The sequence below is a fragment of the Aythya marila genome (genome assembly GCF_965140915.1).
Source record: "Aythya marila genome assembly, chromosome: 1".
Classification (NCBI taxonomy): Eukaryota; Metazoa; Chordata; class Aves; order Anseriformes; family Anatidae; genus Aythya; species Aythya marila.
In genome coordinates, this window is record NC_139042.1 from 10,585,275 (window position 1) to 10,611,486 (window position 26,212).

The 26,212-nt window shown below is 38.4% G+C and overlaps 1 protein-coding gene across 1 annotated transcript in view; it reads left to right on the forward strand.

The window, feature by feature from the left end:
* LOC309873773 (protocadherin Fat 3-like) overlaps positions 1 to 26,212 on the forward strand; it is a gene marked incomplete at its 3' end in the record, with an annotated part of 322,738 nt that overhangs the window by 289,018 nt on the left and 7,508 nt on the right. The window contains exons 5-6 of the mRNA XM_082751488.1: positions 20,930 to 21,244; positions 23,203 to 23,413. Of these exons, the coding sequence (XP_082607614.1) occupies positions 20,930 to 21,244; positions 23,203 to 23,413 (526 nt within the window). The remainder of the gene's footprint in view (positions 1 to 20,929; positions 21,245 to 23,202; positions 23,414 to 26,212) is intronic.

The following is a 26,212-nucleotide window of genomic DNA, read 5'->3' on the forward strand; positions in this document are numbered from 1 at the left end:
GAGTTCTCCCACACAGGAACTTAATATACTTAACCTTGTTTTGCTTTTGAGTCTGTTCATTTAGGCTGTATCCTTCACTGCTGATGATGTCTAAAGCAAGTGGTCCTTTGTGAGAAATTGGCATGTTTTCTGTAAAATATAGACAGCAGTGTGGTAATATGCTTGTGTGTATTTTTCACAGCAGAAGTACTAAAGCTGAAGTTCATTGGGTTTATGTAGCTGAATAGTACTCTACAGAACATTGATTGCTAAAATCCTGGATTAGGAATCTGTGTAAGCATTTGTTTCATGGATCTTTAGCATTGCCCACATTTGGCAGAGAAAGCTGCATTTTTTCTTGGTGACATGCTGGTGATGGGGTAAAAATGAGGTAGTGTGTCTGATTGAACATTTTGTTTGAGGTTTAAAAGGCTCCAAAGGCACATGCCTTTCTGTTTTTAACATTGAAGCCTTTCAGATGATGCAAGGAAGATTAAAAGGGTAGGTAAACAGCTTCTTATTTTCAGCTTGAGTTTAAAAATGATTGCTGAAAGTTTTGCAGAATGTCAGTGCTTGCTGCCTTTTATTATTTTGATTTTGCCTGAAAGGGTTTGTAGTGGAACAACAATAAGTATAGAGAGTAAAGTCAATGAAATCTATGTCATGATGTCCACTTTGAATGGTGATGCTTTGAACTTGGATGACAACTTCTAAACTGGGGGGGGAAGGAAAGGGAAAAAACAAAGGGAAGTAAAGATGCAGTTCTAAAACCAGCAAAACAATTCTCATCTGATACCAGTCTTCTGTGGGTTTATCAACAGAGGCTATTGCCCCAAGGGTGGAGCTGCTCATGGGACAGGTTGGTGAGGTGGTTGTTCTAGCTGAGACCTGGGTTCATGGTGTAGAAAGTCACACACTGAGCTCACCCATCCCACGCTGCAGATTTCCATCCTGCACACTCTGTTCTTTGAGAGTTGTTGTTGTGCACCAGCTTTCTAGAAACGCAGGGGCCTCACTTTCTTCCTCTTCCCCTTCACTCCTTTTTTTTTTTTTTTTCCCCATTAAGTTGCTGTTTTCAGAAGAAGCCAACAACTTCCCAAAGACAGGAGGTGACTGGAGGTTAAAACTCTCAGAAACAGATTTGCATATGACATTGCACGCTGCTTCTCATATGTACTCAGGCATAAAGTCTTACACAGCAAAATATGGGGAAAGTCCTGGTGTGATTCATCTGTCTGCACTGATAAGTGGTCTCCCTGCACAGACTATCATCTCTAGCTAATGTGATCCAATAAGATGGAGAATCGTCAAGTGCATCACTGAAAATATTAGTAGTTCACTGGCCTCTGTGCAAGAGATATGAACAGGAATTTTAAACTGCAAAATAATTAAGGCACGGCATTTTTACAGATTCTTCTCTTTTCCTTGATTATTGCAAATTTAAATAGCTCCCAGATGTCCTTTTATTTTAGATAGCGACTTGAGAAGTAACACAGACGACAAAGCCTAAGCATTGGGAAGATGGAGTTTAATAACATTTTTCTTCATGCGTGTGGAATTTTAATTTTGCTCTGGTGTTAAATAAGAAAGAAACCTCCATGAAATGATTATAGTAGGGAAAAATAATTTTAAATTAAAAAAAAAAAAAAGTTTTCTATTTAAATTCCTTAATTTCCCATGTGAAATTCAGATAGCCAACAGGAACTGTGCTCACAACCCTGATGACATAATACAGACCAAAGGCAAGGGGCAAGAATGGGTCTGTGTATATCTACAGCTGTGACCCTCAGTTCATTTCAGTTCTTCAGTGAAATACCAATAGCCTTGAGAGACTGGATGCGCTAAGGATGTCTGTGACATTTCTACAACATCTGTAGACTTTTAAGTCACCCCTGTGAATGCTTTGTTTGCTTTTGGCCTTGTGCTTATGGTTGATTTCAGTCTTTATTTTTTTAGACACTACTAATCTAATTCTTCTAGCTCTCTCAAGATTAGACTATTTTTTCTTTAAAATGTTTTAGACATGCTATCACCAGGATGATGTAAAGGATGATCACACCACTAATAGTTCAATAAGTGCATTGTTTATATTCAAATATCTGATTCTGGCCTCTGGTGGAGAATGCTTTAGCCATCTAGATAATCTGATGCTGCATGGAAGTTACAGGGCAGGATTTCAGGCCAACATTAAAAATCTCCCACACTTGTTTCGTTAATTTATTCTATTGATTTGGGATACCAAGAGTAATGAAGAAAAGCAATCCACTTTTCTATGTTCAATGAACTTCCTAAATCAAAGATAACTCAGTATGCAGAACTTTGTTTTGTTTTGTTTTTTGTTTTGTTTTTCTTACAAATGTTACAGTTATAGGAATGAGTCAAATACTTTACACAGCTTATATACATACATTATAAGCTTGTGTTAACTTATTTGGGTATTAAAATACAGAAACACAGCTCATTTATTATTTGCTCTCTCCTTTACTCTAGTAAGAGATTTGATTTTCCCAGTTCATCAAAATATATCATGGCAGATTATCCATCCACAGCGAAATACAGCCCTGGGTATATCTTCCACAAAACAGTGTTTCACTGGGCAATGAGTCTGCCTAGAAATGAGCACTGAACCATTACTATTACAACATGGGTTTAGAAAACTATTAGCCATTTAGATGAGAAGTTACAGTTTGATCCAGTATAAAAATACTGATGATTCTGCATGTATGAATTCAGGTTCAAATTTTGAAGTTCATGGCAAGATCAGAGTTGTCCAGGGGTAGTGCTTTGGTTCACACACTGCCGTCTACTACAAGTGTTGTGTCTCACTTGAAAAATCACATTTCTGATTGCCTAGAGCTTTGCCTTAGTGAAGGAACGATTTGCATATATCTGGAGCTGGCAGAGGGGAGGGAGCTTGTTTTACAGATTTCATGAATCACTGACCTGAGCTGTTGGGTCATGAAATGAAGAAATGAAAATCTGTAAAGCATAGAGCTGTCAACTTTTTCATGCTGGGCATCAAATGCCTCTTCTAGGATCTTCCTTGTGGACCCACAGCAATCCAGCAGCAGATCTTGGCTTTAAGCACGTCATCACATGCACGTGTGGAAGCAGATACTCAGTGTGTAGGCTTCATGTGCTGTTTTATCAGGTGTTTCCCACCTCTTCTGTAAGCATAATAGAAAGGGTGGAATTGTTCCAGAACACAAATCCAGCCTGCAGGCTGCCACCCAGCAAGGTCTTGAGCATCTCCTGGGAGCAGAGAGATGCATCAGCATTTTCTGAACCTGCTGGACCTAATTAAAATCTCACTATACTTAGCATCATGCAGCTGTGAATTCAAACAGTACAAGTGACCTTTCAGTTAACTAGTATTATGTTAAGTTACATATGTTGTCAGCATAGAGAGGGAAAAGTCTTGAGTTCTCTTGCTTGCCCTGAGTGATACACTTAGTCCTGTTTTAGAGGCATTGATTTTCTTGATGTTATCCATGGTAATACCCAGGATGAGGGAATTAAACACTGGCACCCATGGCTGCATTTCCCCAGATATGTCTGGAAATGGGTGAGTTAGCACATGAGAGAAAAGCAATTTAAAATATACCCAACACCTGTTTTTTTTCTGCTCTGTTTGCAGAACTATGTGATGGCAGAGCATTAGATCAATGTAAATGGGATGGAAAAGTATTATTAAAACACCAAACATTATTGTGTGGTTTGAAAATTAGGTCTGCAGCCATGTGTTAAATGCTGTTGAAACAGAGAAGGATATATTAATGGTCTTCCTTCTTGTATTATAAATCATTCCTCAGGCTAAGGTTACATAGGCAAATTCTGTGGTTAATCTGTACTAAGTTCTTTTTTGTCAGGATTTAGGAATTCGTTCTAATGTTGCTTTCCCGCTGATGGATTACCTCAGAGATAAGCTCAGGATTTTTCTTTGTTGTATGTTTCTTAAGACCTGTAGCTCTTTTTTTTTTTTTTTTTTTTTTTTTTTTTTCTTGTGGGGTGCAGCCCACCTACCAGCCCCAAATTGGTCAAATGTGTGCTTTCAGAGTGTCTCTGGTGCCAGGCTCCGTGCTTTGTGTGACAGAGTCCTTGTGAAGGGCACACGGCTTTACTAAATTTCACATTTGTGTTATGAATGTACCAATATTTTAATCTTCTGCAGAAGCAGCAGGAAATCTTTCACATGATTTGAATCTATTTTAAATGTACAGAGTCTTTGTGTTATCTGAAGCATGTCTGCCTTAGTGCTATATCGTGTGTTCTGTAGCATTTGCAATACCCATCAGCTGCCAGACTGCTAATTTATGTCTGTAAGTGTGAGCACACACACATGTATGCACACACACATTTTGTGGAGGTCTCCATTTCGTGCCTCTCTCGCTAAGTATTGCATTTAAGGCAGGGAAACATCTTTTTCTCCATTAGCAATACATTGCATCTGTGCTAAAGTCTTTTCTGGGCACAGAAAAACCTAGAATGCCTTTTAATTAATCCAGAATTTAGAAACGTGCCATTACACAAGTTTTGCATCCTTTCGTCCTTTCTTCTGGGATGATCTGTACTCAGCTGTTCAGAATTCATGCCTGTTATCTCTAACAAAAGTTGAACCTGGGGTATTTTCACATCTTTACTATCCGTCGTGTGCTTTCAGGGACACTTGCTGTTCATACGCACACAATCCACCCACCCTGTGATATATCCTGTTGGGATCTCAACTAAATCTGCAATTCCTTTGACATGCGTTGACTCCGAGCTGGTTTGAGATATGCTCTTTGATCCCAGGCTGTTGCAGTGTCCATGAAGTCTGACTGCAGATGGTTCCCAGGACACCCACAGATCCACTTCACTTGTGTGCCCTTTGGTTTCCAGGAAGCCCCTTGCAAGGGAAAAGCTAGAACAATTTTTTCAAGTTCAGTTAGATTGAATTATCTTCCCTACAACCTTCATTTCTCCATCATGGTTAAGACCATCCTTACTCCTGAGGTCCACTCCCTTGAGTACCTATAGTATCTGTCAGTCCACACTTGCATCATCCACATTTTGTCTGCTTCTTCCTCTGACTTTTTTTTTTTTTTTTGTCTCCACATTGTTAATGCTCATATTGTCCAGGGTCTCATAGTGTCCAGTATTGGTGATGCACTGGAAGGTCTTCATTCCCCAAAACTGCCTCACCAGGCTGTGCAGTTCGTGAGAACCTCTTTCTAGTATACTTTGAGTTCACTACATTTTCTTTGAGTCTTATAACATCTCTTACAGTCTCCTCACCATATCTTGTAATGTCTTTTGATATTATATATTTTTCTCTTTGTCTGTACTTTTGTTTAACCAGATTGCCACCCTGTCCCCCTGCCACATAATCCTCCAACATGCAGTTTGAGCAAAAAGACATAGAAAAAAGGGCAGGAAAATGTCATGCAAAAATGTGGTAGTCCGCAAAATTTGTTTACTCTAGTATTTCAGAATAATTTCTTGTGGCAAAAGTGCATCATTGTGTGATATGTGGTGAAATATGATTGGAGTATTTAACATAATTTGTAACATGACACAAATTAAAGTATTTACTAGACGCCTAGAGATAAGAAAACATCTAATCAGGTTGAGAATCAGTTTAATAAGCATATTTGACACCTTCTTTCTCTCTAAATATATTATCATGGAACATAAGAATCCTAATGCTTTTCTTATCTGACTTCAGCTTGATAATAAGATACCAAACAATTCTTTTGCTTTTTATGAAGATATGATTTAAACAGAAAAGTACAAAGGCCCTGAAGCATCAAGTGCAATGAAATCTGCCCTCAAAAGCAGTAATTTTCTTTTCCCAGCCTAACGAATTTCAGTTGTCAGGAAACAGATTAATCTCCTCATTCTGAAATGTAATATTGCTGTTTGCTAATCTCATGATACAGAGATGTTGAAAATGTTATCATAGCAGTTCTAGAGTACATTTTATGTTTTGGCAAAAAAATAATGCTTTCTTTGGCAAGGAATATTCTAAATATTCAAAAGCAAGGATTAACATGAACAACAGAGAGCAAAAATGTCAGAATGAAAATAGTGAATTATTTTTTCTCACATTCCCTGGGAAAGTAAAAAATGCAAATATTGCTAATAGTGGTCTGTCAATTTATGACTTCAACATTTCTGAAGACCAACATGTTATCTTTAATCAAGATACCAATAGAAAGCTTAATACTTTCTGTCATAGCCTAAGATATATTTGTTTTTCCCTGTGGATTCTGTTCCCTTCTACTACCATTCCAGATAACGTTTAAGGTATTGTATAAATAAAAATGTGTTCTTAACCTTCAAGGCCACAAAGGTATTTAAAAGACTTAATTGGAAAAGACATGGAGATTTTAAACTTGTCACTTTCTATTGGCACCTATTTTTTCAAAAAACAGGACCATAGTTTAAAAAATACCCCCAAAATTTCCAGAAAGCCATAAGTTTTAGACTACCCATTTTATCTCAACAGAGACAATTTCTTGTTATGTGATACAGCAAAGTGTGCCATAGCGGTGTGGCCTCTGTTGACTGAACAAGAAGCAGAAAGCAACAAGATAAGTGCATTACCTTAGTCTCAAAAGAAGTCCAAAACACTTAGCTGAAGGAATAAAAGTGCTAATTGACACATGAGGTTCAATTGCATATCATCCTCCCCAACAAAACTTTTTTTTTTTTTCAATGGACCTGCACAAATTCGCTCTTTGTGCTGCAGTTTTGGACATATGTTTGTGGGATAAACTAAAATATTAAAGCTTGATCTTGTCCTTTTTGCACTGGTATTTACCAAGTATATCTACAGCTAAGGATCTGTCATGTTTTTTTTTGCAAACCACTGCATATAGCCTGACTGAAGTCTTAACTCAAGCATCTCCGCCAAGGAATGGCATTTTAAAAAGTAAAATAATATTTGCATTAAGTGTCTTCTGTTCAGGCATTTAATTCTAATATCCGACTCTCAGTATCAACACATTAATTCAAAGCTGTGGCTTTTTTAATAAAAAGGAATCTGATGCATAGAGAAGATTTTGTTTTTTTCTGCATGCCTTGGAGGCTGCCTGGTTGTAGATGACACCAGTGACAGGAAATCCAACTTCCATAAAGCTGCTGAGCTCCTGAAAAAATCCACACTGCTGCAACATGGTGCTCAGCATGGGACTGTCATTTATTCTGCTTCCTGACAGAGCAAATTATCCTATTTGGAGCTGTGGGCTGTGTTTTCAGCTCCTCAGTTCTTGCAGGGCTAATTTGGTGTCCCATCTCTTCATTGCCATAGCATGGACTGAAAACCTCCAAGCTCTGCAACTTCAGAGCCCCCGGCTTCTCTAGGTGTGCAGCCATGCTCTACTGGTCCTTGGATGCCTAAACAGAAGCAGCTCAATCAGTTACATATTCATGCTCTATTTTGTAAAGGTTCTTGAGCACATAGATTCACCAGATTCACAAAGCAAAGCAGGAATTGCATCTTAAACTTCTCGTGATTGACAATCTGCCTTTGCTGCAATAAGCCTGTGAATAAGATTTAGATATTTTGTCAGATCAGTAATCCATGGATAAGACCCTCTCTTAATCCTCCACTTCTAAAACTAGATGGAGTTACAGAGAACAAGCATAATATCTGCATATTTTGTGTACAGTTTCCCAAAGGAAGCAGTGGTGTTGTTATAGATGGTGTCATCATGGGTAAGCATCAGCGCATCATGACCCTAGCATCTAACCATCGGAATTAGCACATGGGGCTGACATATCTGATCTCCCTGTGCCAAGGGATCACGCCTCCAGTACTGAGCCTGACAGGATGCACTTGTGCTGTTCAAGCACTCCCATAAATCAGGAGCTTTCTCACGGCTATTTCCAGCAAAGTGCCCAGCCCATTTAACACCCCCTGAGACTTCCTCAAAAGCAAAGCAGCTCCTAAAACTTTTCTTTTTCAATCTCTTCTGCTACAAACCAACAAAGCAACTCATTAGAGGGACTCCTTCTGCTTCCCTCCTTTCTCTCCCTTCACCTATTGAGGGCTAATTGGAGGCCTGTAATATGAACCAAGGAAAATTCTTGTTTTTCTCCCATGTATCAGTCTTGCACTACCAAATTGGGCATATTGTCTCATGCCATGTTTTATTGTCCCCCAGATCACATTATCGGCAGGGCAATCTCACAAAGGTTAATAGCATTGCTAGGTTGTCTCTTGGTCTGACATTCTTGCTCATCACTCTAAATCCAGTCATTTTACCAGTGGCCTTGGACATCTCTACTGAAGTTAATTGGATGCTGCTTACTGCTGCCTTCAGACCCTCCTCTATAAATCGGAACTACTTGTAGCTTATTGTGCCTGCTCCTAACTTTAATTTCACAACTGGGAAAAGGATGTGTGGGCTGATATACCCAGCTTTTCAACCACACGGTTTGACATTTGCAATCCAATTATCAGTCACCTTGGCCATTCATTCAGTCCAACTGTCTTCCCGCTGGCATGCCATGTGTCACCACCTACTCTATATACAGCCTTAATGGGAAAAAAAAAACAGTAAATTATGAGCCTATATAAATCCATTAAAGAGTTACTATGACTCCATAAACCTTGGAAGTGAAAGTGCTCTATGCAGTTGTTGGTACTGAAGTTGGAATTGTTGCTCTGTGGTTTTGGAAAGTCCCAAATTACTGAAGTCAGGAAAAAGAAGTATCTGTTGAGGGCCTTGATATCCACACTCTCAGAACTTGAACCTTCAGGAATGTGCATGGTAAGATCTTGATACTGCATTCTTGAAGAAGTGGTTGCCATCAGTAGAAAGTAGTGAATTTATATTAATCCTTCTTAATGAAATATTTCCCTTCCCCGGATGGAAAGTACACTGCCCAAAGGGGGTTTTCACTGCCCCTTTGCACAGCAGTTAATGCCATCCTGTGGCTGCAAAAATCAAATGCACGTTAAAGACTAATACTGCAGAAGAAGTGCTAAGAATATTTTAAAAGTTGTGTTCTTTTAAAATTCCTAATGCATTGCAGGAGTAGAATGTCATCTTTTTATTATTCAGGCACACAAAGATCCCTCTCCAGGACTCCAGGCAACTGTATAATTAATTAATTATAATAGTATTAATTGATTAATTAATATTAATAAACTGAACATTTTTAATGGGTTCTGAGTGTTACTCAGGGAAATCCAGTTTTCTGGCCAAGATTTTTTTTTTCTTTGCAACACATTTGGAATGTTAAAACTGCGGGACTGAGTTTCATGTTGAGTTTCATAATCCCCAAGATGACCTTGTTCCTATACTCACACCTATTTATTTATGTTGTCAATATGGTCTCAAGACATTTTGAAAATTATTCATATACATTGCTCTTTGCAAGATCACTAGCTATATGCGTAAACATCTTTCCAACAGGAAAAAATAAATAAAAAAAGATGGAAATTATGTATATCACTGTTTCTTAAAACATAATACGTTTGCCAGGGTGTAAAAGTATCATTCTTCCTGATACCTACTGTGGTGCTGTTAGAGTGGTGCACATCTTCTCTACCCTTTAGCTGAAGGTGTACAAGTTTCAGGTACTTCACTTGTTATACAGCTGGAGGTGAGGGCTGGGCAAAAGCTGAATGAGAAATAAAAACAAGCCCAACTGAGGTTGTTGAGCTCTAGTGAAACCCTGTTATCACCAAAGTCAATGGGAAAATTCCCATTGACCTCCAAGTCAGAGGATTCCACAGCTGGCTGAGTCCTTCTCCACCAAGCAGCTATCTGTAATTCTTTGGCTGCTCAGATAACATGAGCTTGATTCAGCAGGGAAACACGTCTTTAGACTTTACCTGTATCTCTAGCCATGCAGTATGTGCATACCCCACTGTCCCTGGTGTGGTTTGGGATCCCGAAGCTAATCAGGTACTTGTGAATGTTTGTAGTAATTGAGCAGAGAGAAAGTTGAGAAGAGAACGGAACTGATGAAAAAGTATTACAGTGCACTGATCCTTAAATGTATGCTTTGCTGTGTCAGTGTTGTCTAAAGGAAAGAAAAAAAAAAAAAAAGGTTTTAAAAAAGGTTTTACTCTTTCCAATGAAACTCAGAGACCTCATGCACCCATCAGGTAAGGAAGCAGTGGCTCTTGTCCTTTACTGATGGAACAGTTAGCTGAATTTCAGTTTCAAATATTTTGTCTTGGACATCATTCCTGAGCCTGCTTTCCAGGCTGACTTTTCAAATTGGGATACTGAGTTTGGAAGAAGTAAAAAGGTTGTCCATGAATGTTAGTTTTGCTCCAAAATCAGCATCTGAATTTTTCCCGGCTCACAGTCCCATGCTGATTCTCAACCAGCTTGTAGAAGTGACCCCCATGTCAATGCAAACTGGATAGTAGATATTTATAGACACTTCGAATTGAAGACAAGTGGAGAGCGAGATAATCAGGCTTGTCTTTGTCGCCTATTAGATGAAACTGTGATTAAATACGGCCCAATTAATGCTTATTATCTGTCTAAAATTAATTTGTCACAGAAAGTTGTGAAGTAGACATCAAGAAGTCAAGTAGTATTTTTATTGCTAAAATCAAAGCAAATATTGATTTAGTTTACTTTAACTTGGTCTGACAAAAACAGGATGAAATTGTAATTAAAAAAACACAACTCTAGAAACAGCTCCAACAACGAACCTCCTTATTTGTGCTTATCTCCTTTATCTTATTATATTTATCTTGCAACCTGATTTTTCTGAGCATTTTTTAGTCCTCACCTAACTAAAAAAATCACTTTATTCAAACATACATTTGAATTACGTAGTAATTGCAATTATATTCTCATCTAAGTGGACTGAAATCTTACTTTGTACCTCATTGTCAATAAAAGAAACTTATATTGGATAACTTGAATATCACCAAAAAAACTCTTGATTTTTATTTTCCTTTTAGATCAATAAGCAAGGTCACAACAGTCTTCCTGAGTGACAGTTCACTAAAACCAGTGAAATTTATGAGGTATAAAAAGTCCTTTTTGGCCTTTTACAAATTTAAAATATCTCCCTAGGATCAAAAATTGGAAATGAACTATACCCCTTAAGGGTCTGATTTTATATGTTTTCTACCTGACTAAGAAATTCATTTCTTCTTAATCAGATTTTTAACTGATAAGCTTTATTTTGAACATAAAACTTTAGAAGCTTCATTTTTACATGGAAAAATAAAAATTGCATTTAAATGTCAGAGACTACAAGTCAGGCTATCAGCTATAAAACTGTCTTTGAGACATTCTACATAGAATTTTCCCAGCATATGCATGGATAGAGAGCATTCATTATTTCTTGTGCATTGCAGAAAAATAGTGTAAGATAGAAATCGGATGTTTATGGCAATTGCTGAGGGGACTCTATGGCTTTCACCCTGAGATGTCTGGTTCTGGTTTAGGCTACTTTGATATTAGTCAAAGGCTTGTTGTTAAGCGATGAATTCTGTGGTAGGGTTTGGGAAATAGGGAGATGAGTAAGAGGTTATCTGTAGAGAAATAGCAGAATTCCTCACCAAAGCTGTAGTTAAACAATGCATTTTCCTTCAGTGTCTAAAGCATTCTTAGAAATTTCTCCCTCCTCTGAATTAGGGACCTGCCGCTCATTGCCTTGTTCTGCTTCCTCACTGCCACCCCAAGACTAGTTAACCATCTGCCTTTGGGGGGATTTTGTTTTCTTTCAGCAGTGCATTTTAAACCCTGATTATTTCGGTAATCCTGTCTGTAGCACAGATGCACAAACAGTTTATTGACGGGTGAAGGTGGCTGCAAACCGATGACAGGGGAAGAACAAATGGCTGGAGGAGGAGCTGGAGATGGGGATGGATGCATCTTAATCTGCCTATCTGCCAGAGACAAGGTGGTGTCATCCACTGTTAACACAACCTAGGGCTGCTTGTTAGAGCAATTAAAAAGAAAGGAAAAAAAAATAAAAAGACAAAAACAAAACAAAAAAATACTGCTACCTTTCCTTTGAAAATACACAGTTCTGCTTCACAGAACAGAATAGAATTTGGATGTGTTGTACCTATAAAGTTAATAACTTTAAAGAATTACAGCATATAACTTTTAACTCAGTGGTAGCCAAATAAATGTATTACCTACTGAATAATAGAAATATTGTTTCAAGACTGACCATCACAGAGCTTCACCTAAGGCTGTTTCATCAACCTGCAGTAAGCACTGGCTGTTGGCACACCTAAAATTGTTTAAAAGTAAGTTTTAAGATTATACTTCAGAACAGAGGACAACATTTCCTTGGAATACCGAAAGTTTTCTTTGAAGTTATTACTCTATTGTAACAGAAACTGCATGCCATATGATATCTCTAAAGACATGCAAAACAAGCTCCTACATTATGTCTTTTCTTTGAGTAAGTTCAGCAACATGTGCTGTGTTAGCAGGAGGCAGTGCTACTGACTTACAGCAAAATATTTGGAAGGGTATTGCCACACAGAGTCAATCATCTGCACTGTATTTGAGAGTTTCTGCTAAAAGAGTTGCTGTACCTTAATTTCCCATCAGTTTGAATATCTGGGGACGTACTCTACAAACTGATGCAGCTGCACACCAGAGCAAGGATGCAAAGTATAATTTGTTTTGCTGCTTGATTAATTAACTCCACAATGACTATAGCTTGATTAAATTCTGGCAATACATTAGCATGTATTTTTGAGCATAGTCTTTCTGCTGATAGTTGAGACATAAAATAAATTATTAACATTAGCTCTAAGAAAAATTCTTGGAAGCATCAATAAAATCTTGTATCTTTATTAAATAGTTCTCTCACTGGTACATGATTAGACATATTGACTGGTCTAGTATGAAAAAGAGAAGACTGGTAATGTGCAACAATCTTCATAATTTTGAGTAAACTCTGAAGAAGGAGTTTGGTTCCTGCTTATAGTGAAGATTGTAATCAAGTGAGTTTTGTGGATGGAAAATGAAAGGTAGTTGAATATTTGAGAAAAGGTTAGTGCAGTGAGCTTAGAAGTTGATACATACCTCTTCTGAAGCACGGAGACTGAGAGCTGCTGTATTTCTTGAGTGCTGAGATAAGATTTTTGGAGAAGGGCATTATCCGTAGCAGTAGATACAGTATAGATGAATGGTCTCACATATCAATATTTGATCACAAGTGTTTTTTATGAGAAAAGTAAAATCCACAAATGGCTGAAGTAGATATTCAGGTATGAATGGAATTACAATCAACATAGAAATTACTCCTAACAGTAAACTGCCTTAGGATCTTAATTTGCAAGCTTGACTTTATTTAAAGCTGCTTGAAGTGAAATATTCTCAGATTTGACTACTCATCATTTTCTGTTCACAAAACTCTTTGATTTTAATCTTCACTATCAGCAGGAGCTAAACACCTTCTTCAAAGTTTGCTGTGAAGATCAATACACAACTTTTATCCTCTTTCTTGCTTAGAGGCTATGAGGGTAGTTATACTTCTGTTTAGTAATAGGTTATTCTAAAGAAGTTCTAAATCCCTTTAAAAATTGTTCTTAAGCAATCACGTATCAGTCTTTATCATGTTTGTAAGGTGTCAGTTCGAAGCTGATTAAACATTCATGGGTCCAGATATTATAAGAGGACTATTTGGAGTGTATTCAGCTTTCCAGTTTTCCCTTCATTGTATGTTGGGTTAGCAAGATTCGTTATTGTAGCCTCTTCAACTGAAAAAGGGAAGTTTTAATGTATTCAAAATGCCTCTACAGTTGTTAACTTGGAGACAAAGATGGGTGTCCTACTATGATCATCTCAAAATTTCCACTCCTCTAGTTACGAACTCCACGACATGGGATGTGATAACATCAAGATCAAGCGTCACTTTAGTTGGTGGCAGTATAGCCTAAGAGGTCAGAACAATACTTTCTCCTAACAGATGATTGTCACCTGAATGATAACTGACTACATGCTACTGTTAGGTAGTAGAGGTAAAGGTTATTGGTATTTAACACCATCTAGGGAAGTAGGAGGCACATTTGGACTTGAAGGGAGTGATCAGCGTAGAGTCACTTCCAGGCAAAATTTTATCTACAGTTTGTCACAGACAAAATTAGATGAGCTTGTTACTCCTGAGGACTATAGTTTTCTTTTTACTTAGTGAAAAGAAGGGGAAGATGCTATTTTGAGATTACCTAAAGGAGTTACTTGTGAAATGGAGCAGACTGTTCTGTCATCATGGGAATTTGATGTAGCAATACCTGGTTCTGCACTCATCATAGCACATACCCATTGAAGAATACTCTAAACACAGCCTAATGCATAAAGGTTGCCAGTGTCTCCAAACTGTAACAAGTTTTAAAAGTAATGCCCATGGAAAATTATTTTTCTTTTATAGACTCAGTGTTGAAAGCTATGCAGATCCTTCCATGTGTTGCTACTAAAGGTAAAATGTAAGTCCAAAGTTTCTTTTCAGAGTTTATGGCTCTTGTTTACTTTTTAATTTTTCAAAAAGCTTGTAGAATAAAGTAGAACACAAAATAAGGGACTTTTTAATTTCAGTTAGGAGTATTTCTGGACCTTCAGGTCACCCATTCTGATATTTCATACTACCTGGTCATAGTTTTCCATTTGTTTACCATCTTCTGGTCTCAGTACTATGAGTGACAAAAGTTAAGATTTGAAGCCTGTAAGACTTTCTTCAGCACACTCTTCTAATATTTAGGTTTGCAGATACTGGAGGGAGCATTTAACTCCAAATGAAAAAGCCTTCCTTCCTTCCTTCCTGTCTTTTGGCAATACAGCGTTGAAATTACCTGATGTCATCGTTAATTCTCAAATGGTGTAACAGACCATTATGCATTGCTTTCTAGCTTGGTTGTGGCTGGAAGCCATTGACTTTTCTAATCAGCCACCTAGAGAGTTTGTGTCAGTAATAATCTGGTTTTTAGAAGTACTCTAAATTATTTATTTCTCATAGTTGGCCAGAGTGAATGTATTAATTTTTTATGATTGAAAACAAGAGTCCCCCTTATTAACACATTTAAAGGAAATCAGGAAAGATCATATTGATATGATTGACACTGTTTCCTACAAGAAGTGTTTAAGAAATTTGTCTTCTGGGACAGTGCTAAATTCTGTTAGGGTAAGTGAAATAAACAGATGCCCACTTCTTTTCCAAAGCTGCCAAATAAAGGCTTAAAAAAAAAAAAAAAAAAAAAAAGTCCAGTTTGCTACAGCTAAACCAGTATTTGTGCTGGACAAATAAATAAATAAAATATGTAACATGGAGTTTTTCTATTCTATTTTGTATGTCTTTGACCCTGGCTACCTTCACTTTGTACCAATAATCTGACATGTAGTTCAGTAGTATCATGTATTTCAGAAAAATATTTCCTTGTAAGAATTTAGCTGCAAACTTCAGTCTCTCTCTGAAGTAGGCATAGAGAGTAATTCAGTGTATTTGACTTTAAGGTTTCATTCAGCTTTCAATGAGCTCTCCTTTATCGTCTTTTATTTCTCTTACTTGGGCTGGATTCCAGACACTCTTACAATAGGTATTGCAGCTCGTTTGCGCATTGGCAGAAGAAACAAACCCATTAGTCACTAACAGCGGGGGTATGCCTCAGCTCTCAGACTCCCTTTGATCATTTTTCTGTCTCCAGTAACTCAACCAGATTCTCTTTTCTTAAGTTTTCTAAGCAAAATTGGCTTTGCTGCTGAGGGAAGAGAGAAATTTTTACCTGAAAGCCTCATTATGCACACTCCTCAGATGAGAGGCAGGCATCTCGGCTCAGTCTTTTTGCATTAAGTAGTATCACACGAAGGAAAGTAAACAAGCAAATATGACATCTTCAGCATTTTGCAATGCTAATGACAGTAATGTGGCAGCCTCTCTTGACTTAAAAATTTGGTAGGCTGAGTATTTCCTCCTGCCAAGGAATGGTATGGAAGAAGATTCTTGTTCTTCTCAAGGCTTGATAACTCGTATTAAACACCTGCTGATTGTCTTGTTGTACTTGTTAAAGTAAGATCCCTGCTAGCTACTCTCTCCAGCTGAGCTAATAATTATCTTGGAAGTCACGAGCTTTTGTTAATGAGGCTCTGCATTGTACTTCGAAGTCAGGAAGGTGGTCCTCACAGATGCATAGGTATTCTGAAAAAATTTGGGTGCTAATCCTTCTTCAGTTAAGTGTCACCCTCCAATTCCTAGGAGGGGTGACTGTCTCAAGACCAATGATTAATGTCACCAGCATTGAGGTCTGCTAGACCTAGCCTGTGTTTTAACCAATACTTTGGCAGTAGAGTCTCCTCCATGCCTTCTCCATGGTCACAAAAATAAGAAGTTTTCATATCTAACATTCCAGATGTTGCATGGTAATAACGTTGACCTTGGTTTTCACTGTGAAGGTCCACCACTGCTGAAATGTCTTTGTAGTTGATCTCTGGGGCTCCAGCATAAAAATGGATATGACCGAGTATCTCTCAGTCCTGGTTTCCTGTAAACTTATTTCAGGTAGTGTTAAAGTCTGCAGACCAAACGCACTGCAAAAGAGGTGGAAATTGCCTTACCCGGATTTTCAAAGGTCTGTTGTTATACTGAATTTACTGTATTCTGCAGAAGGAGATAGCCTTTGTGTGTTTTTCTAAAAATAATAATAATAATAATAATAATAATAAAATGTCTAATATAAATAGAAGAAATTTCAGGAGGTTATGTCCTTAAGTATACCTGTGTACCTGTTGAAGGTACATTATTGTTACTCTACAAAAGAGATTTCCAGGTGACCAAAACAGCCTATTTTGTTATTATTTTACTGAACCATGTTAGCCAGCATGGCCATGTTACCATGTTACCCTGCTGGCTAACATGGTTCAGTAAAATAATAAACATTAAAGCTAACAGGTGAATTCACATACCTAAAAAACTGTTCATTTTATGAAGAAAATTACAGAGGAATTGTCTAGATTATGGGAAAAAAGCATTGATACCTAAGAGTTTACCATGAAAGTGGTGTCTAAAGTTCATATTCTTGCTATCTGGTGCCATCAGACCCCATAAAACATGTTTTCATTTTCCTTTTAAGATATTTCTGCCTTGGTGAATGGGGGACCAGCTCTTTGTATGGTGGGTCAAGAAATTAAACCTCAGCTGTTTCCATGGCTGTATCCCAGCTCTGGGAGGTGGTGGCCTCCATTTAGTCTGTGTTGACACAGCTTTAGCAGTGATATGTAACCAGAAGGGCAGAAGGAATAGCAGCTGGCGAACCCCATCTCATGCTGTACCTGGGCAAGGATCAGCGTGTCTGCACCCATTGGTGTCTGGATACCAGAGTCAGCATGGCTGGAGAAGGTGTTCAGCATTTAGAAAAGCACAAGCCGACCAAGCAGCAATTCCTCATCTCCTCTGGGAAGGTTTGATGCTGACCTAGCTAATTTCCCTACCTTAATGACTCAGAGATTCACCTGTTCTGGGGTTTTTGATGCCATATCTTCACAAGTGTATGTCAAGAGTGTCTTCTCTGTCATTGATGTATATCACCTTTTTTTCTTCTCTGTTTTCTTCCCACCATGCCATCTGCAGGCTTCTAAATGAAAGGACCTTGCTGGTCCTGAATGACAGCTTCTCTCCTGGCAAGCTGATGCCTTGCACATCTGCCTTTCTCATTTCCAGAGATACCAGCTGCGAATTAGCTTCTGTGTCCTACAAATGTCCCAAACTCCCTTCCCTCCTCTGTTACTTTTCTCTGTGATTTCTGGCTCTTTAAGAATTTTGCTGAGAACTATGGTTCTGTTTGAACTGAAATTGCATTGTTTAGAGGGGCCCCTAAATGCTGGCGTGATGCAGTGTCCTGATGGAAGTGGTACCTGCAGAGCAATGTTGGGCAGATGCTCCAGTCACCCCAGTTCCTTATGGTTTGTTTTGACACTGTGCTGGGTTGTCTGGGAAAAAGAAAAAAAAAAAAAAAAAAAAAAAGAAGTTATTTTGTTTTAATGTGGTGGTGCTATTTTTTTGTTGCTTTGGTTTAGCTTTTTTTTTTTTTTAATTTTTATTTTTTGTGGGGGCAGAGGAAATTTCTGCAGCTCTTCACCTTGTTCATAGCTGGCATATAAAAAGCCTGGGCTGGGGTTAGGCTGATGAAGGAGAAAAGAGGGTCATATTCACATAATAATCACATAATCACATCTCTGGTATGGGGGTGGCTTAGTTAATTAATTTACATGCCTGCAATGAGAGGGCTTTAACTTACACTTCAGCTTCCCATGTCTGGCACTCGGAGCTTTTCGAGCAGAGCTGGAACCTGTCGTTTTGAAAAGTTTTGAGTGTTACCCAGAGAAAAGGGCTTAGCTGGTATGTCGTCCTCTCCGGGGATGTAAAATTTTAGACAGAGCTGAAATCACTAACTCCGGGACTTCTCTGTTAATTTCTGTTAATTGCTTGTCATTTTGTGTTTTAGCCATTTGTATTTTCAATTAGCTGTCAGCAAATATTTTCAGTGCAACTTTTCTGTTGCAGAAAGGATTTCCCACAAGTTTTAGCTTTCAAAAACAAACAAATGCCTGTACCTATTTGCTGCCATACCATTTTAGCTGTGATTTCAGCAGTAACCTAACAAACTGTGAGACTGTGTGCTGGTAAGACATGAGGATGGCTTAGCTTCTCGAGCAGCATCTTGACTTAAACAGGTTTTTCATAACAGTTGCTTGGCTGCTTGTATCACTGTTTTACAGAGATTTTGTTATTACTACTATTTGTAAATTTTTTCTCCACCCTGATTCATTTTTTCCTTTTTTTTTTTTTTTTTTTTTTTTTAGGTAATTGTTTTTAAAACTTGAGGAAAATGTGTTTGTTTTATTTTTTAAAACTTTCACTCATGTTCTGTTCAGAAAACACGTTTCCCTAGTCTTAATTGTATTTCCTATACATTAAAAGCCTTAGCCCCACCAAAAATACATTTATTTTTTTTTGTATTCTTGTCCAACATTTAAATAAGTGTGTCTCCCCTTGTTTCTGAGCAGTACAGCTGTCCTGTACTGCCCAGTATCACTGAATACTTTGTCTGTGGAGTCAGCAGAAATCCCAAAAGCATTTTTTCTTTGTTAACCTGTGTTTTTGCTGAGAGCTCAGCCAGTTCTGCCAAAGTAGAACAAAAATGGGATCAGCCTTAAAAGTGGGTCAAAAGTTATTCATTGCCTGTAATAGGAAGGGGGAATATTGGTAGAATTGGCTTTTTACTTGCTGAAAAAATTCTGAAGTTTTCCTGGAGCAGTAAAGCAGAATGGCTGAGCTCCCCGGTGGCATTGCTCTCTCATGATGGAAAGGCAGATCCACAGCCACATGTGCTGCCGTTTGGTGGGATAAATTACATTTTGGAAAGTGTGTCGAGTGGGATCTGCTCTCCCCACAACCTGCCAGCACCCACTGCCCCCTTTGCTGACAGGTGGCACCTTGGTGGAAGGCGTGATGGGGACTGGATCCCGACTGGATCTCAGCTCCCCATCATGAGGTGGCCATCCCAGCAGGTGCTAATTGCCAACCCTGGTGGCAATGTTAGGAGCAAGAGGCCATTACACATCTCTGGGAGAATAAGTTTCAGACTGATTTGGGGGATTTTATGTTGCCGCTGTATATTGCCACACTATTTATTCATCTGTAAATAAGGGATTTAAGTCCTTAAGGCTTTAGTCGCTTCTAATGTATCAGTTTTCAATAGTAGAGTTAAAACCAGGAAATACAAATGGTGTTTTGCTTTTCTCTTTGAAAATGTTATTTTTCTGCTGATCTCAGTATTAAATCAGGGTTACTGTAAGTTTAGATATCTTGTTGCAAGGCAAGAACAACAGCATGGGACAGGATTCCCAGAAAATGTTTGCTTTGCCTCAGGATTGGACATGAGGAATATATTATAGTAAAGGAGCACAGAAACATTTAAGGAGAAATAAAGCACTGAGCAGTTAACCAGCAAAGCAATCGATGTGCAAGGATGGGTACAGGCCAGGCGACTGCACATAATATCTTGGCTTGCTATCACAAAAAGTTGCTGCTGTGGCATTTTCCATGTTAGCATACATAGCTGAAAGTGAAATCTGAACTTCTTTCATGAAAACAGAAATAACTTTCTGTATTATTTCTTTATCTTTAGGAAATCCAATAAAAAATTTTAGGGAGAAGCTTGAAACATATTGATTGCATTTTGAATGCATATTAATGAAGCTCTTGAGTGTTTGTTGAACTTTGATCATCTTTTTCTCACAGTGTTTCACACTGAAAAGTATTAGTAATTATGTTTAAGTTGCAGCTAAATTGTTAATTAACTTTTGTCTCAAAGATTTTATTTCTTAAGTATATGTGCCAGCATAGTGTGCTCTTTACAAAGTGCAGCAGACTTTTTTTTACTACATGCCTCTCTGTGCTTCTTACACTCATATAAAGTAGTTTTGGAAGTAATGAGCTGTCAAATCCCAGGTAATGAATGAAAAGAACCGACAGAAAATCCTGTCATTGTTTAAGAAATTCCAAATAATTAATGGGAAAAAATGACAGAGATTCTTTTAGGATTTAGGAAGAAATTCTTCATTGTGTGACTGAAGAAATTTTAAAATATGTTTGGAAAAAAAGTAGATATACTGCTTATGGCTTAATTCCAGTTCACTCTTCTTCTGAGATAAAGTCTTGCCAAGTTTGAGGTAAAAGGATTTGCTGTTTTGAGGAATAGGTTCCTCCTCCACAACTTACCTGTTATAGATTCATCTCAAAAGGAAAAATATTCCTGATTCCTTTATTTGCCATTCTGGGTGTATTACAGACACGCACTCAGCATGCTTGTAGTGAGGATGTCTTGGGTAGAAGTATTTATCACATAGAAGACCTTGTAGACTACAGGTTAGGTCTGGGGAAAGAGGGATATTTCCTCATGTTTCACGATGCCCTTTTATGAAGTTCTGCTTTACCCGTTCAGAATAATGCCTCTGCTGCTGTTGTTTTTCAGGTAACCGTCTCGGATGGGGGCACGTCTCCCAAGCAGTCCTCGGTTTGGGTGGTGGTTCAGGTTCTGGATGAGAATGATAACAAACCACAGTTTCCGGAGAAAGTCTATCAGATCAAACTGCCAGAGAGGGACCGTAAGAAAAGAGGGGAGCCAATCTACAGAGCTTTTGCTTTTGACAAAGATGAAGGCCCTAATGCAGAAATCTCATACAGCATTGTGGATGGAAATGATGATGGGAAATTTTTTATTGATCCTAAAACAGGGATGGTTTCTTCTAGAAAGCAGTTCACAGCAGGGAGTTATGACATCTTAACAGTAAGTACTCTTCCATCAGTATACAAACCCATGGTGTGACTTTTTTAAAAAACAGACACTGTTATATAAAGAGTGATACATGATTGTTTAATCTGTGACCTATATATAAAGTCATAGATTATCTAAATGTGTTTTAAAAATCTCATGTTCACATATAGCTACAGACAAAAAATCGAGTTTGCGAGTGTTCATGCTGTGACATATACTGAATTATTCTGACTATTCAGAATTAGCTTGCAGATTGTTGAACTAAGTCATTCCCTTAAATGCACAAAACTGAAGACCAAGGGCTTGTCTGCTTACAAAATTATATCATGTTGAACTGGGCTGATGCAGCTACAAATGGATATACAACTTTTGTGTGGACATAACTGCTTGCCCTCATGGAAAGGTCCTTATATTGTCCAAATCTGGAAACTTTCAGGGAAGGGAAGTACTGTGTACTGTATGTAATAGTACCTTTCTTGGTGCATTAAAAGATTTAAGCGTGGCAGCAATTTCAGTTAAAAGTAATCTCTGTCAAAATTATTCTGCCACAATTCAAACCATGTAAACGTGGCCAAAGACAGAAAGGAGACAAGATGGTATTGTTGATATGAAGAAAGACAGAGCTTGCATGTGTAATCTTCATCTACAGCAACAAGCCACAGTTGTATTGGAGGAGTTCACCAAAAATGTAAAAAATAATAGACAGAAAATTGTCAGAGGTCCACAGTGAGGCCTGTAGTAAAGGAAGCAATGACATTTACATTCTATTTTACATTTATAATGAGTCTCTGTTGAGATACTTTCATGGGGTTGAAAATTGTGACAAGAAAACAAAAGCATAAATACCAAAATATTGAGAGATACCCAGTAATCAGAGGCCAGCACCCTTTGAGTGAATGCTTTTCACTTTGCAGAGGTGGAAGGCACGTCTGGGATCTGGCCCCCTTTGTAATGTAACAGCTGAAGGTCTTCTACTCAGCTTCTTTCCCCTAAGGGCCTGCCAGCCTGAGCCGAGCAGGGTGACGAGCGCTAACACCAAACCCACTTAACACATTTCCAGAGAAAGAAATAGGGTATGGTATTTCAGGAAAATATTTCCTATTTTAACAGGCATAGTAACAGCATTTTTGTACGCCGGTGGTCCTATATAGCCAGAAGCATTTACTTATAAAAGAAAAATCCCTCGTACTCCCAGAGCATTGATGTTGTTCACTGAAGCACCCATTTTGTAACCTACATTCTCCCTTGTCTTATCCCTAGTGTTTGTCACTGGTCATCTTGTCTAAAATCATAAAGCATGACAGGCAAATATTGAGTCTATCCATCACTCTAGTGTATATTATAAAATAAAGAATTACAACCAAGCTGGGAGGCACTAATGAACACTACTGAGAAACGAAAACAAGGAAAATAGATGTGGAAAATCTTAAGTTATATTTGTTTGGGAAAACGGGGGAAATGATCTGAAACATATTTAACTCAAATATAATACTAATTAAGGTAATATAAGGAATACCAATCTTATCTGTAATACTGATGACTTGAAAGCAATCAAACATGGTCTGGGTGAGCATGTGTTGTTAAGTGCATGGCTTAAAACACAGGGACTGCCACCTTTGCTGCAAGACAGAACTGGCTGGAAGATGTCATCAGAGAGGGAAGCCAGCTCTGGAGACAGGGATCTGGGTATGGTGCACATCTCCAGGAGGTCTCACACCATCAGTTCTGTCAAAATATTTCACTTTTAAATCAGTCTTTTCAATGTAAAGTCAAAGTGTAATGGAAAAAATGAATAACAGTGAAGTAAATGCTTAAATCCCTCTTTTTTTTTTTTTTTTTCTTCTCCCTGGGATTTTGCATAAAAAATTAAAGGGCCATTTTCCAAGAAGGTGTCTTCTTGTGATAGAATTAGGTCTGAACTGCCAAGCTGGGATGCTCAGTCTGGGTCCTGTTTTCTTTACACCCACCAGATAAAGGCAGTGGACAATGGCCGGCCCCAAAAATCTTCAACTGCACGCCTCCACATCGAGTGGATAAAAAAGCCTGCGCCCTCGCCAGTGCCGCTGACTTTTGATGAACCCTTTTACAACTTCACCATCATGGAAAGTGATAAAGTGACGGAAATCGTTGGGGTGGTCTCTGTGCAGCCATCTAACATCCCTCTCTGGTTTGATATTGTCGGTAAGTTGGGAGCCAGTGGCAATAGGAAGAAGCTTCAAAAGCAAAGCGTATGGATATGTGGTTTTAAGAGCAAGACAACTAACATGAACTGTCTCCCCAAAATTAAAACCACTTTTGTAATGCTGAAATGGAAATGCTATATATATATAGCAATAACAATAGTAATAATATTCCTGCTTTTGTTATGACTCCTTAGCTAAGCTGAAAAAAGCGCTGTATGGCTGAATTGTTTTTTTTCATAGTATGTTATTTACTGCAATCTTAATGTTGTCTGTCATTTAAATTCTATTGTCATACTTTGCTAATCTCATTTCTAAATGTATTTATGGTACTTAGACTTGCTGTCCCTCATTTCTCTCTTTCTTCACCTTTTTTTCTGCATTCTGTTCTTTTTTTTCTGCTTCCGACTGCCCTGCTTCAAGGTGGCAAGCATGCTCGAGAGATGTTCTATATTCTACAGACAGCTTGTGGGCAGAACTGTTCAACAGAAGGTACCCTTAGTGCAAACACATTTGCTAAAATACAACTATCCAGGCTGCCTTTTATTTTTGCAAGTTCTTTGAGACAATTTATATTACATCTTTCATAAGTGCCTGTGACAGGATGCAATGCGACACATGGATGTGCTGCGTTTCTTTCTATGACAGCTTTTACCGTATTTGTGTCCAATTATTATCATTTTATTCACGGATTTTCCACAGTTTATCACAAATAATTAATTCAAACTTTTCACAGTCCAGTGCCATCCATTTAACTGTGAAACAGAATGGGATGCATCAACATATGGGTTACAAATGGAGCCACCAAAAGTTTGTCTTGAATGCAAGCTGAAAAAGAGAAATGTGTTTTGATGTGAGATTTCAACCACAAAATTGCCTCACATAAAATTGCTTACAAAAATAGGGAGAGAGAAGTATACTTAGCAAAGCAGAGGGAATGCCATAGAAGTATTAAAATCCCAGTGAAATGCACTTAAGGATGTAGTTGCCAGAAAGACAGGGACTAGAGGGTCTCACTTGGTTGCAGTGGAGAAACAGGAATCAATGTTCCTAAGCATTGTTTCCTTGCTTCTGCTGCTAATTCGGTTATGTCATTTAAAATAAAAGATCTCCAAATCGAGACTTCCCCCAGCAGCACAATGACCCTGCAAAGTTATAGCGGTATTTAATATTTGCAGATACTTGTAGGTAATGTTTGTGTATCCTGGGATGTCAAACACTGTCTGCACAAAGCAGTGTTATTTAAATGAAGGGTTATAAAGCAAATGCTATATGAAAGATTAGAGAAACAAAGGCCTTTGCCACAGACTTAGTGGAAAGGGTGCATCAGCAGTCTTTATTTACAGGGATTGAGCCCGGCTTCCATTTCAGCATAGCTATTTGTGGATGGGTTTAGCCCACAGGAAGGGCAAGGACCACAAGAGAAAGGGTCTGTCAGAGTCATTTTCATCCACCTTTTATTGCCAATTTGTGCAGATGAAAGGCAGAAGCAGCTGCATTTCCTCTTTGAATTTGTAGCAAGGTTTCTGGTGCCAACAGCATTAAAATTAAACCCAAAGCTATTATCATGTTCCGGGGTTCCTGCTAGCCTCTGGGGAAGGACAGCATATGTTTCCTACTGTTTCCCTCCCATTCCCTTGGCTGTTTCAGTATGCTGCATGCAATTTATTAGCTAATGTTTACATTCCCTTTTTCTTCCTCACTGACCCTAACTTTCGTCCCAGGAGAAATCCGTCTTTATTGATATTATTGACACTTTTTTCCCATTTGAACCTTTTGCTGGACTCCTCTGCCCTTCACAGCCTTTTGGTCTTTTCCTTGGTGAATTCACCAACTCATTAAAATGCTGCCTGTGTTAAGCACTGAGAGAAGCCCCCATTCTTCAGCTGCCTTCTTTTACATTGTTAGACTCATTTGCAATCTAGCAACACTTTATAATAATATTTCACATTTGCCTCACAAACAGAGGTGATGGGAAGAACATAATGAAATTTAAGCCTTTAATTTGTCACTTACTGTGACCTTTATGGCTAAAATACTTCAAATGGATTAGAAGATTTTGGCTATTCAAACAATGCTAATGGTTTCCTTATAGGCTATAGCTCCTGATGCTGCACGATGCAGAGGGTCACGGAGACAGAGCTCCCCTAGACTTAATGAGAAATCGATGACCCTGACCATCCAGTTTGGTACTGTTGCCATATGAATGTTGCCATTAAATATTACTGCTGTTATTAACAACAGCGCTAGCAACAGCCCCCGTTTCTGCAATATGAACAGCCAGCAATCCCAGGCATGCAGATGACTTTGTTGTTCAGACGCTCTGCATACAGGCTGCAAACACAAAGTCCACCCTGAGAGGGTTATAGATACTGTTTCATGTTTAGATTATCTTTGCTGCCTTTAGTCAGTGTCAGTATCAAGAACACTTATTCTTCTTGTTCTGCAATATCATCATGTAGAAAAAGAGATATCAATACTTTCCTTTTGGAGGAACACTGGGAATTCTTCACTCAGAGGGTGGTGAGGCCCTGTCCCAGGCTGCCCAGAGAAGCTGTGGATGCCCCATCCCTGGAGGTGTTCAAGGCCAGGCTGGATGGGGCTTTGGGCAACCTGGTGTGGTGGGAGGTGTCCCTGCCCATGGCAGGGGGTTGGAATGGAATAGGCTTTAAGTTCTTTTCCAACCCAAACCATTCTGTGATTCTACAATTCTAACAATGGTGCCTGCTGAAAAGCCCAGTGAAAGATATAGGTTGTTAGTAGAAGTTAGTTCTAGGAAATGGAAAGCTGTACTGGACTG